Raw genomic sequence first — 20,000 nt, forward strand, 5'->3', positions numbered from 1 at the left:
TTAAACAAACATTGAATAACCTCATCAGCATTCTACTTCTTCCTTTGTAATCTCTGGTACGCTACTAACGTCTACACATGAATATACTGACTCACCTACGGTCTTCGACGAGTAAAGCTCTTGGTACAATTCTTCTACTCTTTTTACCATTCCGTCCCTGCATTTAATGATTTCTCCATTTCTATCTTTCAAACATATCATTTGCTGTCTTCCTAATGTATGTCTGTGCTTGGTCCCTTTAATACTTTTACTTTTCCGAATAGCTTCCTCTATTTCATCCATGTTTCTCTTTTCTCTAATTTCATGCCTTTTGTTGGTAAGCTTGTTTAGTTCTACTGTTTCTATTTCGTCTTTCCTTCTCTTAATCTCCATGGTCCTTCTTCTTTTAATTGGGTCATTTGTAGCTTTGAAGTATTTGCTTTCTTTAATGTTTTTTGTACTTCCTACTTTCTCTGCCGATTCCCTAATGATATTCACTAAATTCAAATTGATATCTTTCACGGTGTCCTCGTTAGTTCTTAGAGCTTCGAATCTATTTTTGATTTCTAATTGAAATTTCTTATTATTATCCTTAACCTTTACAAGGCTGATTTTCTTTCTTAAAATTACTTTATTTCTTTCGGCTCTGAAATTGAATTTAACTGTGCAACCTACCATTCTATGGTCACTACCTATGTTGACTTTATTCATCACCGTAACATTGCTAACGTTTTTGCTTTCATCTCCTCATATGAAGTCTATTTCGTTCTTTGTTGCTCCATTTGGACTTCTCCACGCCCAATTCTCCACGATTTTGGAAGAAAGTGTTCATTATCCTCATGTTGTAGTTCTCTGCAAAATCGACTAACATCTCGCCTCTGTCATTTCTTTCACCTACTCCAAAATTCCCAATGCACGACTCATCTCACATCTTCTTCCCCACTTCAGCATTAAAGACTCCTATTACCAACGTATACTTACTTTTTTCTTGATCCATTACCTGACTTAAATCATTATAGAAGACTCAGTTTCATCATCTGAACTCTGTGAAGCTGGTGCATAAACCTGAACTATTTTTAGAGTGTACCTAATCACAATCTAAGCTACCCTGTCTGACAAACTACTGAATTTGACTACGTTACCAGCAACCTCTCGGTTTATCAAAAAATCCTACTCCACTAGATCTTTCTTTGTCCTTACCTCTATAGTACAACAGGTGATGACCATCTTGTAATTGTATAAGCTTTTCTTCCACTCTTCGGACTTCGCTCAATCCTACGATATCCCACTTGATGTTGTCTAGTTCTTCCATTAATCTCTCCAGCCTGTGGTATTCTGAGACTTCTTAATTTGTAATTATAAATCATTATTTTCTTCATGTTGTTTAATGCCCAAGACTTGGATCTGCTTGGACAATGCTTATTCACATTCGGTGGCAAACTGCCCGTAAGCATACGAGGCACTGCAGTTGGATCTTTAGGAGACGATGATCCAACAGGAACGCCCATTTTTTTTTTTTTTTTTTTTTTTTTTTTTTTTTTTTTCATGGTTGCTATGAAGAGTGTTTTTGGCAGTAATCTCACCTCCGTGCCAACTGGTTTCTGGTGAGATATTTCTTTGGTGTCACCTTATTCATTATATTCGGTGAAGCCCTATATCTATAGGGTGCCCAATGCTCCACGCCGTCATTATGACGGTACCCGATATATCTATGAGGAATTTCACTGTTCGCCATCAGGGACGTACCAGATAGCGGTGGGTCCTGCGACTGCGCGTGTGACCTGTTCTTTGTCTGATCTTTCTTACAAAACCTGTTCGATATGGGTGACCCCGCACAGATTTTCTCTCTATCGACTTAGCTTTTGTAGTCATTAAGATTATTAACCCTATCCACCACGTCAAGGTGTTAACTCTCGGATAGGATACTCGTATATATATACATACATACATACATATATATATATATATATATATATATATATATATATATACATATATATATATATATGTATATGTATATATATATATACATATATATATATATATATATATGTATGTATGTATATACTCGTATATATATATATATGTGTGTGTGTGTGTGTGTGTGTGTGTGTGTGTGTGTGTGTGTGTGTGTGTGTGTGTGTGTGTGTGTGTGTGTGTGTGTGTGTGTGTGTGTGTGTTTTACCTAGTTGTAGTTACCTAGTTGTATTTTACGGGAAGGGGAGTTATGCTCGTAGTGCCCCGTCTTCATATATCATTTTATCTAAACTGTTTTTAAATTCATGTATTGTTTTTGCACACACCACTTTCTCATCTAACTTGTTTCAACTGTCTATTACTTTGTGAGGAAAGCTGTTCTTTTTTAGATATCCTCTATAGCTGTCTTTCTTGATTTTCTTTTCGTGTCATCTTGTATTTCTATCATCCCATTTTATTAGATCCTCTCTATCAATAGTTTCTATTCCTTTCATGATTCTGTAAATAGTTATCAAATCTCCTCTCTCTCTTCTTTGCTCTAATGTCTGTAGCTTAAGTTTTGCTAGTCTCTCTTCATATGATATTTTTGAGAGTGTTGGTGCCAATTTTGTAATTGCTCTTTGTATTCTTTCAAGTTTTGTTATACATTTTTTTGTACTTGGTGACCACATCGTTGCTGCATATTCCAATCTTGGTTTTATCAGAGTGATTAGTATTTTCTTCACCATTTCTTCATCCTGGTATGTAAATGCCACTTGGATTGTTCTTATTAAACTATAAGTTTCTCCAAAAATATTGTTTATATATATCTCAGGTGACATATTATTCATAATAATGACTCCCAGGCCCTTCTCATTTTCTACTTTTTTATTCCTTCTTCTCCCAATTTATATGATCCTACTATTCTTTTTTTGCTTTTTCCAAATTCCATTATACTACACTTCTTAGTATTGAACTCCATCTCCCACTTCCTACTACATTCTCATACTTTATTGAGATCACTCTGTAGTGACTCACAATCTTCTTCCGTGTTCACTTTTTTTTTTATCAGTTTTGCATCATCTGCAAAGAAGCTCATATAACTTTCAATTTCTTCATCCATATCATTAATATACATGGCAAACATTATTGGGGCCAGAACGGTTCCTTGTGTAACACCACTTATTACTTCATCCCAATTAGAGTGTTTGTCTCTTATCACCACTCTCATTTTTCTTTCTTACAAAAAGTCTTCCATCCATTTAAGCAGTTTGCCCTGTATTCCTCCTTCAGTTTCTAATTTCTTAAGTAACTTCTTATGTGGTACTTTGTTAAAAGCTTTTTTTAGGTCTAGAAATGCACAATCAGCCCATCCATCTCTTTCTTGTATTATGTCTATTTATCTTGAATAGAAACATTAAATTGGTGACGCATGATCGTCCTTGTCTGAATCCAAATTGCCTTGGATTTAGCACGTTTTTTTTTTTGTTTTTGTTTTTCTAAGCATCTTACCCATCTACTTTTGATAATTCATTTACAAATTTTTGCTATTGTACTTATTAGAGAGACTGGTCTATAGTTGGTAGGGTCTTCTTTATTTCCCCCTTTATATATAGGTACTATATTTGCTCTTTTCCAATCTTTTGGAACTTTTCCTTCTTTCAAAGAACTGTTTATTATGCTATGTATTTTGTCTGCCAGTTCATTCCTGCACTCTTTCAAAATCCAGTTTGCTATTTCATCTGGTCCATGCGATTTTCTGACATCAAGGTTACTCAAGTGTTTCATTATTTCATTCTTTGTTACTTCTATTTCTTTCATAGGGGGGACTTTCTTTTCCCATTCGATCTCTCTAGGTAGTATGTTTTCCCTTGTAAACACCAATTTAAAATGCTTATTCATAATTTCTGCCATTTCTATTTCCTCTGTGTATTTAACTCCTCTTTGTCGTAATTTCTCTAGTTCTTGTTTGTTTTTCAGTTTGTTGTTTACAAGTCTGTAAAATAGTTTTGGTTGATCTTTACATTTTTCTATGACATCTTTTTCATATTTTCTCTTTTCCTCTCTGCACACTTGTACATATTCATTTATATAACTATTATGTATTTTCCATTTTTCAGGTCTTCTGTCTTTTTTCAATTTTGTCCAAGCTTTGTCTCTTTTGTCTTTTAACTCCCTACAACTTTTGTTGTACCAGCACTTTACATATTCTTTTTCTTGTTTTTGTCTTGGGACATACTTTTCCACTCCTTTTTTATAGATTTTTGTCAAAATATTCCATTTCTCTTCCACTGTTGTTTCCTCTTTGTATATTCTTTACCAGTTTTCTTTTTGAAAGAATTTTCTTATTTTATCAAAATTTGTTTTTTCATACATCAATCTTCCTTTTCTATATTGTTCATTTCTTTTCATGTATTTTTCTTCATTTAGTTCCAGTTCAATCAATATGTGGTCACTTTTACTTATTGGTGTCGTATATTCAATATTTTCCACTATTTCAGGTTCAGATGTGATTATTAGGTCTAGTCTCGATGGTTCTTCTTCATTTCCATACCTAGTGTTCTCTTGAATCCATTGTGTCATTGTATGGTCAATAATCATCTCAAGTAGAACATTTCCCCATGAGTCGTCTCCACCCTTTACTGTCATCTCTTCCCAGCAGACTTCTTTGCAATTAAAGTCGCCCATCATAACTATTCTTCCTCCATCTTCCAATATCTTATTTAATGTTATCTTTGTGTCATCTAACATACTTTTATGTTCTCTCTTTTCCCACGAGGCTGTTTTTGGAGGCACATAATTTATTACAAACTTTCTGCTCTTCTTATCTCTATCTTCCACTTCAATCATAATCATCTCTACTGTATTCTTTCCATATGTGACACTCCTCACGTTTATGTCCTTCTTAGTCAGAAACATAACTCCACCCCCTTGCTTTTTCTCTCTGTTTCTAATCCAATAATTATATGCATCATGTCCTACACTGTTGGGTGGTAGTGGACCTTTTAATTTTGTCTCTACAATTCCCATTATGTCCGGTTCTTTTTCCATCAGATAATCATTCAGTTCGTGCAATCCTGTTATTAATCCATCTATATTTGTGTAAGACACTCTTAATTTTCTGCTACTTCCATTGTATTTTCTCTTTCCCTTTTATTTTTCTCTGTTATGACCCATTTCCTCACTTTCATATTCACTACTCTCCAATAGAATTCCTCTTTTTCTGACTCTGTTCTGTTCTCGTTTTTTTCCTTAGCTTCTTGTCTTTTCATTTTTTCTTTTTCTCTTTCCTATTTATTTATTTCTCTTTTTATCCATACCTTTTTATATTGTTCACTGTTTGCTAGTTTCCCTGTTTTCGCTAAGATATTCTCTGCTGTCGTTTGTGACCTGAATTTAATCTTAATTAGTCTGGTCTTATCTGTACTATATTTTGCAAGCCTATATATTTCTTCAATTTGTTTCCCTATTTCAGGTTCATCTTACTGAACTAATTCTAGTAAACTGCTTATTTTTTCTTTTCCTCTTTAATTCTTGTAGTCCCATTAAGATTATACTTTTCTTCCATCCCTAAAATAATTATACATATACTATATTCTCTTTCTGTTTCATCACTTTAATAACTGTGTCTTCAGTTTGTTCTTTCATTTGCTGTTTTACTATTTCATTAAATGCAACTTTGTTGTTTTCTTGGATTTTTTTCCCAACCCTGTGCTTCTTTTGCTATGGATTCTTTATTCTCTTTATTATTATTCTTTAATTCCTCATTCTCATCTTTTACTTCTTTTAACTGTCTTTTTAATACTTCTATTTCTTTAGTTAGTTTTTGGTTCACCTTCTCTAATTCTTCCTATTTTTCAACTCTCTGCGTTATCCTCGTGAGTTCACCGAACCTATCCTCCCAATGTTTGAAAAAATTTTCAAGTTTTTCTTCTAGGTTTGCTAATCGGGGAGGGTTGGCTCCCCCCCCCCAACATTAAATCCTTGGAAATTATTATCTTCCCTTTCCATTGTGCTGCTCTTATCTATATTCTAATCTTAACACTTTTGTTAGTCCCTTCTTCGTCATTGAATTCTGGGCCGCGTTTGTTTATATGGCGTCTGCCTGCCTGGACCAAGTCCTCTCCTTCTTCATTTCCTTCCATTTCACTCAGTAACCCCTCCCCTTCTCCTTTTTCATCACCTTCCCACTACACCACGAGCTTCCCCTTTCCCTGTAAATACAAAAATGCGTTTCCTTGACGTTGAGATCCACGAAAATTTCACTTTTTATTCGGAGCTCCAATCTTCGCCGTCCATCCGACGAATGTGTGTGTGTGTGTGTGTGTGTGTGTGTGTGTGTGTGTGTGTGTGTGTGTGTGTGTGTGTGTGTGTGTGTGTGTGTGTGTGTGTGTGTGTGTGTGTGTGTGTGTGTGTGTGTGTGCGTGTGTGTGTCTGTGTAATTCACCTTGGTCTTTAGATCACGTGTTGGACTCGTGATTGACAGCTATTTCCCTCCCGAAGTGAGCTCAGAGCTCGTATGTCCGATCTATGGGTAATGCCGTGAGCTTACACGCACACACACACACCCAACTCCCCGCCCATGAGAGTTGGAGTAACGACTCAAAGCGCAGCGATACTGAAATTGTTTCAGCCCTGAGCAGGATTCGAACCCTGATTTCCGTAGTGACAGTCGGGGACTGTACCAACTGCTCCACCGAGTCGTGTGTGTGTGTGTGTGTGTGTGTGTAAATAATAAATAATAATAATAATAATAATGATAGGTTTATTGAGATAGCAGTGATACACTGACAATAATACAATTGGGCACTTTTATGAGTAATATAGTAATTATTAGAGTGATATGCTTAGTCTAAAATTTATGATGAGTTTATTGTGCGGACAATAGATGGAATGGCACTGTTCTTGTATCGGTCAGTTCTCGGCGCTCTGATGGGCTTGATTTTGTTTGAATGCCGAGTTGCATGGCGGGTGGGTGTGGTGGGAGGTGGGAGGAAGTGACGGTGACGTGGGTGTAGCATTAGGTCCTGTCCAAACTTATTCAGTGCCTCACTGAGTTTGTCGGACAATCTTGGCAAGCTGAGGGTGGTGAGGGCGTGTTCGTATCCCTCATACTGATTACCCAAGATAATTCTGCACGCTCTTTTTTGCACTTTCTCTAATTTGCTCCTCTGTGTGATGTTAAGTGATGATGACCAGGCTGGGGAGGCGTACATGAGTGTGGGGAGTACGAAGGTGGTGTAGACTCCCTTTAGATCTGGTGATGGGGTACCAAGGGACTTCAATCTGCGCAGCATGAAGAGTTTGTAAGAGGCTGTCCTGATGATGTTGTTGATGTGCTGGTTCCAGTTAAGGTGGTCGTCTATTGTGATGCCTAGTAGCTTGGCGGACTGGACCACTTGAAGGGAATGGGTTCCTAATGACAGTTGAGGTGGTGCCACCGCCTGTTTGGATGTACAAACATGCATGACCACGGTCTTGTTGTGGTTAACTGTCACATTCCTGCTCTCAGTCCACGTTTTGAGGTTGTCTAGGATGTTTTGTAGTGGAGAAAAGTCAGGCTGCCTGGTGTTGATGGGAATGCCAACTGTACAGTCATCGACGTATTTCCATCTATGTTGGGTGTCCATTAATGCGTCATTTATGAGGATGAGGAAGCACAGTGGTCCCATCTTGGTCCCTTGGGGGACCCCACATGTTAGAGGGTGGAGGGAGGATGTCGTTCCCTGGTACCTCACTACCTGTTGACGTCCGGTCAGGAAGTCGGCTAGCCATGCTACCAAGTGTGGTTGGATCCCCAGTTGTATGGCTTTGGAGATGATGATGTTATGGTCAACAAGGTCAAACGCTTTCTTGAAGTCAATAAAGGTCAAGGCTAGAGAAGTATTGCGCTTGTCTAAGTGGCTGTGCAAGAAGTCCAGAAGATTAACAAGATAGTGAGTTGTGGATGAGGATTTCATGTTGCCATACTGTTTTATATCGATTTGATCTTTAATTTTGTTGTATACTGAGTTAAAAACAAAACCCTCACATATAAGGCTTGGGATTGGGGTGATAGCAATAGGTCTAAGGTCGCTTAGTGACTGTGGGTTCGGACATTTGGGGATGGGAGTGATATATGAAATTTTCCAGTCACTGGGGCAGGAGTTTTGACTCAGTGAAGCATTAATTATGGAGGAAAGTGGGAGGGCAAGTTCTGGGGCAAATTCTTTGTAGATTTTGATAGGTAGATCAGAAGGTGTTGTAGATCTGTTATACTTTAATTTACTTAGTTTAGTGGCAACGTCAGCTTTCTGGACAGGGGCAGGGGGTGAGGGAGAGGGGAGGTAGGCAGGTAGGCCGGAGAAGTTAAGGGGGGGTAAGGTCTGGCAGATAGAGGCGAAGTGAGTGTTAATCTCTTGAGCAGCTAAGTCAGGTGGTAAGTGTGAAGCGCAGGGCAGGTGAGAGGCTTGATTATTTTGTAGCCCGCAGAGAGCTTTGATCTTACTAAACCACTGACTGTTATTTTGTGTTTTGAGGTGTTCTATTTTATTAGGGTAGTACGAAGACTTTGCAATACTTATCTCCTTGATGACTTTATTTCTGAGGGATCTGAAGAGGGGTCGATCAGTGTAATATGCCTTGTTGCGTTGTTTAATTAGACGCTTAATACGGGGGGTCATCCAGGGGGCGTCTGATCGGTTCACGGAGAAGTCCTTGACCGGGAAAAAAAAGTGGAAAGCTTCAGTAGTGGTTGTTGAGTAGTTTTTCCACTTGGTTTCCACGTCCTCGGCTTCCAGAACCTCCGTCCAGGGATACTCCACTATCCACCTCCCAAACTCCCTCATGGCCGAGTCAGGCATGGGGCGGTGGTGTCGAGTGACCTTAGTTCTACGGATGGCATTGCTGGGTGCTGGCGACCACTGGATGGTGATGTGGGTACTCCTGCCGATGGGGGGGAGAGGTCTGGGAGGGGAGTACTGTTGAGCCATGTCGGTCATGATAAGGTCGAGAGTAGTTTGCTTGTGGGTGGGGAAGTTCACCACCTGAGTAAGACTTAATTGATGTAGAATCTCACTTGTGTCTAGCCGATTAAAGTCCCCACAAATGACCAGCTTTGCAGCAGGGTATTTCAATCGTAGGGAGTCAGCGGTCTCAATAATGTGATCGGAAAGGAGAGCGGCGGTGTGTGCACGTGGAGGATGATAGACCACACACATAATAATGGACGCGGTGTGGCGGGGGTGAAGGCGGGGGTTAATCCTCACCCACAGAACCTCAACTCCCTCGGGAATATCAACCCTGAGGTGTGAAGGGTTGAGGTCCGCACGACAGAACAATGCTACACCACCACCAACACGGTTCACTCTGAGGTGGTGAAATAGTACAAAGTTTTCAATATTACACATTTCAGGCACAATTTGCCACGCTTCAGTAATTGCCATCATGTCACATCCTGTAGAACGTACTGTTTCGATCACTTCCTCCATTTTGTTGGTTAAGGAGGTAACGTTAGACAGCAGGAGGGAGGGTAGGCTGTACCAAACGCGTGGCACTTCACTGTGAATGCGAGATCTCGGCTTAACCTTTTTTCTGTTTTTTGCACTTGTTGTGGTTGTAATCACAGGCACTATTCGTGTAATTTTTCTACCACCTCGTCGGCCACGACTTCGGAAGAGTTTCATGTCTTTCAGGCGCTGAATCACTGAACTCGGAGGATAACCACACCCTCGTTTTAACGCGTAAAGTTCACTGGGTCGGTATCTCTGACGAGGGGGGTTGTATGGCAATACTGGTCCGCACATTGTTACCGCGTATAAACTAGGAGAAAAATAAATACCAGGAGAAGGGTCAACAAGCTGACCCAGGCAGCTACAAAGCGCCCCGTTGCACCTGAGACAGGAGGTCACAGACCTGCCACGTCCGTCCACCACCACTGTCACACTGTGTGTGTGTGTGTGTGTGTGTGTGTGTGTGTGTGTGTGTGTGTGTGTGTGTGTGTGTGTGTGTGTGTGTGTGTGTGTGTGTGTGTGTGTGTGTAATTCACCTTGGTCTTTGGATCACGTGTTGGACTCGTGATTGACAGCTATTTCCCTCCCGAAGAGAGCTTAGAGCTCGTTTGTCCGATCTATCGATAATGCTGTGAGCTTACACACACACACACACACACACACACACACACACAACTCCCCGCCCATGAGAATTGGAAAAACGACTCGGAGCGCAGCGATACTAAAATTGTTTCAGCCCTGAGCAGGATTCGAACCCGGACTTACGTAGTGACAGTCGGGGACTGTACCAACTGCGCCACCGAGTCGTGTGTGTGTGTGTGTGTGTGTGTGTGTGTGTGTGTGTGTGTGTGTGTGTGTGTGTGTGTGTGTGTGTGTGTGTGTGTGTGTGTGTGTGTGTGTGTGTGTGTGTGTGTGTGTGTGTGTGTGTGTGTGTGTGTGTGTGTGCGTGTGTGTGTCTGTGTAATTCACCTTGGTCTTTAGATCACGTGTTGGACTCGTGATTGACAGCTATTTCCCTCCCGAAGTGAGCTCAGAGCTCGTATGTCCGATCTATGGGTAATGCCGTGAGCTTACACGCACACACACACACCCAACTCCCCGCCCATGAGAGTTGGAGTAACGAGTCAAAGCGCAGCGATACTGAAATTGTTTCAGCCCTAAGCAGGATTCAAACCCTGATTTCCGTAGTGACAGTCGGGGACTGTACCAACTGCTCCACCGAGTCGTGTGTGTGTGTGTGTGTGTGTGTGTGTGTGTGTGTGTGTGTGTGTGTGTGTGTGTGTGTGTGTGTGTGTGTGTGTGTGTGTGTGTGTGTGTGTGTGTGTGTGTATGTGTGTGTGTGTGTGTGTGTGTGTGTGTGTGTGTATGTGTGTGTGTGTGTGTGTGTGTGTGTGTGTGTGTGCGTGTGTGTGTGTGCGTGTGTGCGTGTGTGTGTGTGTGTGTGTGTGTGTGTGTGTGTGTGTGTGTGTGTGTGTGTGTGTGTGTGTGTGTGTGTGTGTGTGTGTGTGTGTGTGTGTGTGTGTGTGTGTGTGTGTGTGTGTGTGCGTGTGTGTGTGTGTGCGTGTGTGCGTGTGTGTGTGTGTGTGTGTGTGTGTGTGTGTGTGTGTGTGTGTGTGTGTGTGTGTGTGTGTGTGTGTGTGTGTGTGTGTGTGTGTGTGTGTGTGTGTGTGTGTGTGTGTGTGTGTGTGTGTGTGTGTGTGTGTGTGTGTGTGTGTGTGTGTGTGTGTGTGTGTGTAATTCACCTTGGTCTTTGGATCACGTGTTGGACTCGTGATTGACAGCTATTTCCCTCCCGAAGAGAGCTTAGAGCTCGTTTGTCCGATCTATCGATAATGCTGTGAGCTTACACACACACACACACACACACACACACACAACTCCCCGCCCATGAGAATTGGAAAAACGACTCGAAGCGCAGCGATACTAAAATTGTTTCAGCCCTGAGCAGGATTCGAACCCGGACTTCCGTACTGAAAGTCGGGGACTGTACCAACTGCGCCACCGAGTCGTGTGTGTGTGTGTGTGTGTGTGTGTGTGTGTGTGTGTGTGTGTGTGTGTGTGTGTGTGTGTGTGTGTGTGTGTGTGTGTGTGTGTGTGTGTGTGTGTGTGTGTGTGTGTGATTCACCTTGGTCTTTGGATCACGTGTTGGACTCGTGATCGACAGCTATTTCCCTCCCGGAAAATAGCTCAGAGCTCGTATGACCGAACTATGGGTAATGCTTTGACCTTACACGCACACACACACCCAACTCTACGCCCACGAGAGTTGGAGTAACGACTCGTAGCGCAGCGATACTGAAATTATTTTCAGCCCTGGGTAGGATTCGAACCCGGATCGCCGTAGTGACAGTTTGGGACTCTACGAACCACGCCACCGAGTCTTGTACTTACTGTATATACCTCCGCAAAAAAAAAAAAAAAAAAAGTACACCTCCTTCATCGAACATGGGCTTCAGGTACCCGACTTGTTCACGACTCCCCTGCCAACTCTAGGCCCACATCTCCAATAAAAATATATTAGAATAAAAATATCTGTATCTGATATATCCATTCAACTCTTTCGCTCAGCCAGAATAGATAAAAATCATACGAAGCAGTGATCGACAGGAGGATTATAGAGGTCCTTGTAGGGATCACAAAATTGTTAACGTTAATAAGATTTTGCCAATAATGTTTACTACTTTTTACGTTGTGCAAAAAAAAACTATAAGCAATACTACAGTTATTAACATGCACATCAACACGCATGTGGATAGGTTGATCACATTACTTGTAGAATTACTTTCTATTTAAGATTAAATGAGTAAAAGTAGCATTTTTTTGTGTGTGTGAAAACTCGTTAACGTTAACGACATTGTGTCTGCCATGAGAACGCCTCATATACTTTATTCATTTTGGAATGAGGTAATCATTGGTAGGAAAAATATATATGAGTTTAGTTTTGATATTTTTCGGTTGGCTATCTACTATTAACAACATCTCATCGATTTGTTGCATTGTATACATGTTTGTTTTATTAATGAATATTGAAAGAATTTAGAGAAAGCCTACTTTCATTCAAGATCCCAAGTGTTTGTCTAGGAGAACGGATATTTGGGCAACGGTGACTAGGATATTTGGGGCATGGGATAAAAAGTGTTTAGGTTAGGTTAGGTTAGGTTAGGTTAGGTTAGGTTAGGTTAGGTTAGGTTAGGTTAGGTTAGGTTAGGTTAGGTTAGGTTAGGTTAGGTTAGGTTAGGTTAGGTTAGGTTAGGTTAGGTTAGGTTAGGTTAGGTTAGGTTAGGTTAGGTTAGGTTTGGTTAGGTTAGGTTAGGTTAGAGGATCTGGTTAGGTTAGGTTAGGTTAGAGCATCTGTGTGTGAGTGTGTGTGTGTGTGTGTGTGTGTGTGTGTGTGTGTGTGTGTGTGTGTGTGTGTGTGTGTGTGTGTGTGTGTGTGTGTGTGTGTGTGTGTGTGTGTGTGTGTGTGTGTGTGTGTGTGTGTGTGTGTGTGTGTGTGTGTGTGTGTTTACCTAGTTGTATTTTGCGGGAGAAGAGCTATGCTCGTAGAGACCCGCAGATGTATCTTTCCGCATTCAGTTCTTTTTAAAGTCATGTATAGTTTTAGCACTCACTGTTTTCTCTCAGTTCATTCCATGTATCTATCACTGTTTTCTCTCAATTCATTCCATGTAGCACTCACTGTTTTCTCTCAATTCATTCCATGTAGCACTCACTGTTTTCTCTTAATTCATTCCATGTATCTATCACTGTTTTCTCTCAATTCATTCCATGTATCTATCACTCTCTGTGATAAACTGTTCTTTTTCAGATCTCTTCTGTAACTGTCCTTTTTAAGTTACTTCTCGTGTCCCCTTGTATTTCTCCTGTCTCATTTAAGTAGATCATCCCTGTCAAGCATTTCCATCCCTTTCATAATTCTATAGATGGTTATCAAATAGCCTCTTTCTCTTCTTTGCTCCAGTGTTAGTAAGTTTAGTTTGTCAACATGTTAAGTGTTGGTGCGATCTTTGTTAGTGCTCTTTGAATTGTTTCTATTTTTTTTTTTTTTTTTTTTTTTTTTTTTTTTTACTGGGTGCCCATAATGACGCTGCATACTCTAATTTTGGTCTTATCAGTGTAACTAGTATTTTCTTCACCATTTCCTCGTCCATGTAGTCAAAGGCCACTTTCATTGATCTTATTAAGTTGTAGGTTTCTCCGCCTATTTTGTTTACATGTTTGTCTGGTGTCATGTCATTTGAAAGGATTACTCCTAGGTCTCTTTCTGAGTTTACTTTTGTAACTTCTTTTGTTCCAATTTTGTATTGACCGGATATTCTATTTTTGCTTTTTCCAAATGTCATTATACTACATTTTTTAATGTTGAAATTCACTTCGTTCTTTTTACTCCAATTCCAGACTTTGTCCAGGTCCCCATGAAAAGATTTGCAATCTTCTTCGTTACTCACTCTCTTCAATAGTTTCGCATCATCTGCAAAGAAATTCGTATAGCATTCAATTCTTTCATCCATGTCGTTTATATAAATAGCAAACATTATCGGAGCCAACACAGAGCCTTGGGGTACTCCACTTATCATGTTTACCCATTTTGTGTTTTTTTCTCTAAGTATCACTCCCATTTTTCTTCCTTCCAAGAAGTCTTTCATCCATTCTAATACTTTTCCTTGTATTCCACCTATTATTTCAATTTTTCTTAGTATCTTTTGTGTGGTACTTTATCAAAAGCCTTTTGCATGTCTAGGAAGGCACAATCTGCCCAGCCATCTCTTTCTTGTATTATGTCTAGCAATCTTGAGTAAAAACAAATTAAGTTTGTAGTACATGATCTTCCATTTCTAAATCCAAATTGGTTGGGGTTTGATATTTTGTTCTCTTCCAAGTGTTTAGTCAATTTATTTTTGATAACTCTTTCGCATATTTTTTGCAATTGTGCTTGTAAGGGATACCGGTCTATAATTTGTTGGATTTTCTTTATTTCCTCCCTTATATATTGGTACAATATTAGTATTTTTCCAGTCTTGTGGTACTTTTCCTCCATTGAGTGAGAAGTCAATTATCTTGTGTATTTTATCTGTGAGTTCGTCTTTTGATATCCAGTTTGTCATCCCTCAATTGTGAGCTTTCAATTGTAAATACAGACTTAAAGTGTCTGGTCATTACTTCAGCCATTTCTACATCTGTGTATTTTTTATTTCCTTCACACAGTTTCACTATTTCGTGTTTGTCTTTTAGTTTGTCATTTACATATCTGTAAAATAGTTTAGGTTGATCTTTGCATTTTGCTATTATATCTTTTTCATAGTTTCTTTTTTCCTATTCATTTCTCAGTTTAATGTATGTTTGCCATTTAGTCTCTTTCTTGTCTCTTTTCCATCTTTTCCAAGCTTTGTCTCTTCTATCTTTAGCATCGCTACACTTTTTATAATACCAGCACTTTATGTATTCCCTTTTCTGTGTCTGTTTAGGAACATATTTCTCTGTTCACTCTTTATATATTTCTTTGAAAATGTCCCATTTCTCTTCCGTCTTTGTTTCATCATTTACAATTTTTTCCCTACAGGCATTTTGATTTTTTTCTTTTAATTTTTACAAAGTCAGTTTTGTTATACATTAATCTTCCTTCTCTGTTTCTCGTTCCTTCTCACCACATTTTGTTCCTTAAGTTCGATCTCTATTAGTATGTGGTCACTCTTTCCAATTGGTGTTTCATCGTTTAATTCTTCCAATATTTCAGTTTCAGAGGTGAATATCAAATCTAGTCTCGATGGTTCTTCGTTTTGTCTAAATCTAGTATCTTCTTTAACCCAGTGAGTCAATGTGTAATCGATGGTCATATCCAGTGGGACATTGCCCCAGAGTTCCTCTCGATCTCCCATTGTCAATTCTTCCCAATTTATTTCTTTTGCATTAAAGTCACCCATAATTACTATATTTTCTCCATATTTCAGTGTCTCGGTTAATTCATTCTTTGCATCTTCTAGTAATTTTGAGTGTTCGCTGTCAGTCCAAGTCTTAGTTTTTGCTGACATGAATACAACTATAAGCCTTCTACTTTTCATACTGCTATTTTCGACTTTAACTGTGATTAATTCCACATTATCTTTTCCTTCTGTTGCCTTTATTACATTTAGGTCCTTTCTAGTCAATATCATGACTCCTCCCCCCTGTTTGTCTATCCTATTTTTCTAACAAAGGTTGTATAAACCTTGTCCCACCATACTTGACTGTATAGGACCTTTCAGTTTTGTCTCCACAATTCCCATTATGTCGGGTTTCTCTATTGATAAATAGTCATTCAATTCATTTAATCCTGAAATCATACCGTCCATATTTGTATATGTCACTTTTCATTTTTCTTCTCTTTTTTTGGTTTAAGTTTCCATTTTTCTGACATGCCATTGTCTGTCTCAGATCCAGCACTCTCCAAAAAAAAAAAATTTTTTCCGTGTCCGATCTTTTAATCGTTTTTTTTTTTTTCTTGGCTTCCACTTCTCAGTTCCCTATCTTTCTGTAATTCTTCTTCATTCATTTCCTTTTTTATCCACAAATTTTTGTATTTTTCACTGTTTGCTAGTTTTGGCGCTTACAGTGAAAAATACAAAAATGTGTGGGTAAAAAGGAAATGAATGAAGAGGAATTAGAGAAAGGTGTGTGTGTGTATTCACTTGGGTTTTGGATCACGTGTTCGACTCGTGATCGACAGCTATTTCCCTCCTGGAAGAGAGCTCAGAGCTCGTAGGTCCGATCTATGGGTAATGCTATGACCTTTCACACACACACACACCCAACTCCCCGCCCACGAGAGTCAGAGAAACGACCCGAAGCGCAGCTGTACCGAAATTAATTTCGGCCCTGGGCAGGATTCGAACCAAGCACTACGCGCACCACCATGCTAGTAGTTCATCGTTCTACCAACTGCGCCACCGAGTCGTGTGTGTGTGTGTGTGTGTGTGTGTGTGTGTGTGTGTGTGTGTGTGTGTGTGTGTGTGTGTGTGTGTGTGTGTGTGTGTGTGTGTGTGTGTGTGTGTGTGTGTGTGTGTGTGTGTGTGTGTGTGTGTGTGTGTGTGTGTGTGTGTGTGATTTCAGCAACAATAAAATATCAACAATTCTTGTCGGTGCAAATATAATTACTTTCAATCTTGTCATATCTTCACGCATTAAATGCTTATTCTACACCACGTATTTTAACAGGGGGAAGAAAGGTAGGGCGCAACTGTCACGACAACCAGTTGTACAGAAACATCGATTCTGTTGTTTCACTCGTCACCAACCGATACTTTTTTGAGTGACTGTACATATGAAAATGCCTTATTCCTTCTTATAAGACCGAATTAAGCTATACTTATTAGCTCATATCTACGTGGGAGAGTGGCTCCTTAGTCCCCTCACCCACATAGTCACCTTTTACGAAATACAAAGAACACAGTTTCCAAGTCTTTTGAACAATGTGTCAGAGTTTAGCGTTTATTTACGTCCATTTCCGTACGATTTCTTACCGATTTATATATACATATATATTTATATATATATATATATATATATATATATATATATATATATATATATATGATGAAGGTGGAAAAAGAATTCACGGGTCTAGTTCCGAATTTGAGTTTATTCCTGACCGGTTTCGCTCTATGCTTCTTCAGAAGCATAGAGCGAAACCGGTCAGGAATAAACTCAGGAACTCGGAACTAGACCCGTGACTTCTTGTTCCACCTTCATTAACTTGTCACAATGTACCAGCATATATATATATATATATATATATTTTTTTTTTTTTTTTCTTTTTTTTTTTTTTTTGTATGCATATTTGGATGACAAAAATAGATGGCCACGACTGGTATTGGTTGGGCCATGAGAGAGAGGAACGAATGAAATATAATATGTCGCTCGGCAAGACTCTCTTACTCACCTGATCATTTGCCCTCGCAACCCCTCCTTCGTATTCCTCTGTCAACTGCTTCCATACGGTGACCCTGTTTGAGACTTTTTTTCCTGCGATGCGATGCGTGATGACAGGCCATTTCATGCAGCTCAGAATAAATTCTGGTCTGAAAGAAATCCGAGACCCAAGGCCGAAACTCCCCTCACTTCAACTGCATGAAATTTCCTGACTGGCCGGGGTGTGTGTGTGTGTGTGGGTGGGTGGGTGGGGGGGGGGGGGCAAAAGATGACGTCACGGTGTTTAAGGAGCCAACTGTAGTTCGTACGGTCGTCTGCCCAGCTTAATGTGGCGATGACATAGTCATGCAGACTTTGTTACATAACAGTTACATAATCGTATGAATACAAGACTTTGTAAGAGAAAAATAGGAGAGTAATAAACAACTATATATTTTATGAATTGGTCAGTTGAGTTTAGGAATAGCCTCACCCTCTCCCTATCCACCCACTTGTCTGAAAAGTGAAACGAACTTCTAATAATATTCAAATAACAGTGATTATATTTTGCATTTTTTTCAAGTTATCGTCATGCGATTTTACTTGATTCAGGGAAATCTCCCGCGCCCTCTCAGGATTAAGATCAATTCATCCTTAATTAAAGCATGGAACTGGTGTTTTTAGATGTTTAATTTTATTTCTAATTTTTTAGTCTTTTAAATTTCTATTTTCTTCAATTTTCTCTATATTTTTCTTGTCTACGTAATATTCTTAATTTCAATAACATTTATTGTATCTCATATTTTCTCATATGTCTTATGTATACATAAAATTAATCTTTACTTCATTCTTTCTGCGGTATTTTTTAATTGTTTTTAGAATAAATATAGTTTCATGTGTAAACATTCTTTTTCGTTCTGTCAACGGTCGTTGCCTCTCGAAGGCCTTCCTCAAAGGCGACATGACGCTAGGCTCACTGACACTACCCCTTCACGGCTCCATTCTGCTGGGAGAGGGCTCCCGTCTCCGCCTAGACCCTCATATCCCTGAAACGTGCCTCGGGGGCTCCGCAGAAGAAGGTGAGTAGGTCGAAATCCTTCTGGGACTCAGGGATATCCTTAGGCTCTCCATTTACCATAACATTGCAGTTTTCATTTTTTTCCTCTTCGTCCCTTAATGCAGTAATGTAAAGCATTTATTCTGAATGTATACTACAGTGTACATGAATACAAAAACGCTTACACACACACACACACACACACACACACACACACACACACTCGGTGGTACAGTTGGTAGAGCGCTGGATGGGAAGTACGATGGTGCTCGCAGTACCCAGTTCGAATCCTGCCTAAGGCCGAAATTATTTCGGTATCGCTGTGCTTCGGGTCGTTACTCTGACTCTCGTGGGCGGGGAGTTGTGTGTGTGTGTGTGTGAAAGGTCATAGCATTACCCATAGATCGGTCATACGAGCTCTGAGCTCTCTTCCGGAAGGGAAATAGCTGTCGATCACGAGTCGAACACGTGATCCAAAGACCAAGGTGAAGACCAAGGTGAATACACACACACACACACACGGGAGTGAAAAAGTATGTGACGGATGAGTATGAGAGAATCATAAAAAAGGATTGGTTTAAAGAAAAATGCGCAGTAACAAAACAAAAGATAGATTAGGCATGAAAGACGTGGGAAGAGAAGAAGAAATAAGTTAAGATAAAGATACAACAGAAGCAAAATTGAATACACAAGACTTAGAAGAAAGGAGGAAAAGAACTACGAAAGGGCTGATAAGTGTAAGAAGAACCTAACTTGTTCCATAGATTTGTGAAAGGCAAACTGAAACACAGAGAGTGAATATCCAGTTGGAAAGGTAGTATATGAACAGGCAAAAACGTGAGATATGATAACAAGGATGAGGGCTTTGAAACAGGGAAGGACGAAGTTAAGGAAGATTTTTAAATAACATAAAGTAGACGTGCGTGAAATTGATCAACTAGAGATCTTAAAAGAGAGAAAAGAATTCATACCAGAAGGAATTTCGAAATGGATACTGAAAATATGTAGAAGATAACTGATGAATAAAATTAATCAAGTAATTCATATTCCCTGGAAGAATGGAAGGCGCCTCTGGAATAGAAGGTGCCAGCATGCAAGGGAGGAGACAGGGAGGAACCGCTGAATTACATTAAGGTGGCCTTGACCTACACAATAGCCAAAATGTGCGAAAAAATGTATAAAATAAATTGATGAACTAGGAGAAGGGAATCTTGGTTGGAAATCAATCCATCTTCAGTAAATTATTTGAGAGTGGTTGATGCGCTGTATGAAAGAGAATTATGAGTAAATTAAGTATACCCGGATCTGGAAAAGGCTTTAGAAATGGTGTCGCACATAATATCAATACAAAAGCTGGAAAATGTAGGACTGGAAAAAGAGCACAGTACACTGGAATGGATAAAAGATTGTCTAAATAATAGAGGTGTAAGAACAAATGTCGTATTGGAGAGAGGTGACTAGTTGGGTATCATAGAGTTTGTACTAGCACCAGTAATGTCAGTCATAAAATGAATGTTTACTTTTTACTGATGATGTCAATATCGTGAAAACAGTGAAATGTGAGAATTGAAATTTGCTACAGGAAGACCTAGATATAATTTATGAACAGAACCAGGAATGGAAAATAATATTAA

At 39.5% G+C, this 20,000-nt stretch overlaps 1 protein-coding gene across 2 annotated transcripts in view; it reads left to right on the top strand.

Annotated features, from left to right (window-relative positions):
• Amnionless (amnion associated transmembrane protein) overlaps nt 1-20,000 on the top strand; it is a 99,690-nt gene that overhangs the window by 20,887 nt on the left and 58,803 nt on the right. For both annotated transcript variants that reach the window (XM_076177134.1, XM_076177135.1), the window contains exon 3: nt 18,253-18,388. In XM_076177134.1, the coding sequence (XP_076033249.1) occupies nt 18,253-18,388 (136 nt within the window). The remainder of the gene's footprint in view (nt 1-18,252; nt 18,389-20,000) is intronic.

This window comes from Oratosquilla oratoria, chromosome 40, assembly GCF_046742065.1.
Source record: "Oratosquilla oratoria isolate Oo_2021 chromosome 40, ASM4674206v1, whole genome shotgun sequence".
Classification (NCBI taxonomy): domain Eukaryota; kingdom Metazoa; phylum Arthropoda; class Malacostraca; order Stomatopoda; family Squillidae; genus Oratosquilla; species Oratosquilla oratoria.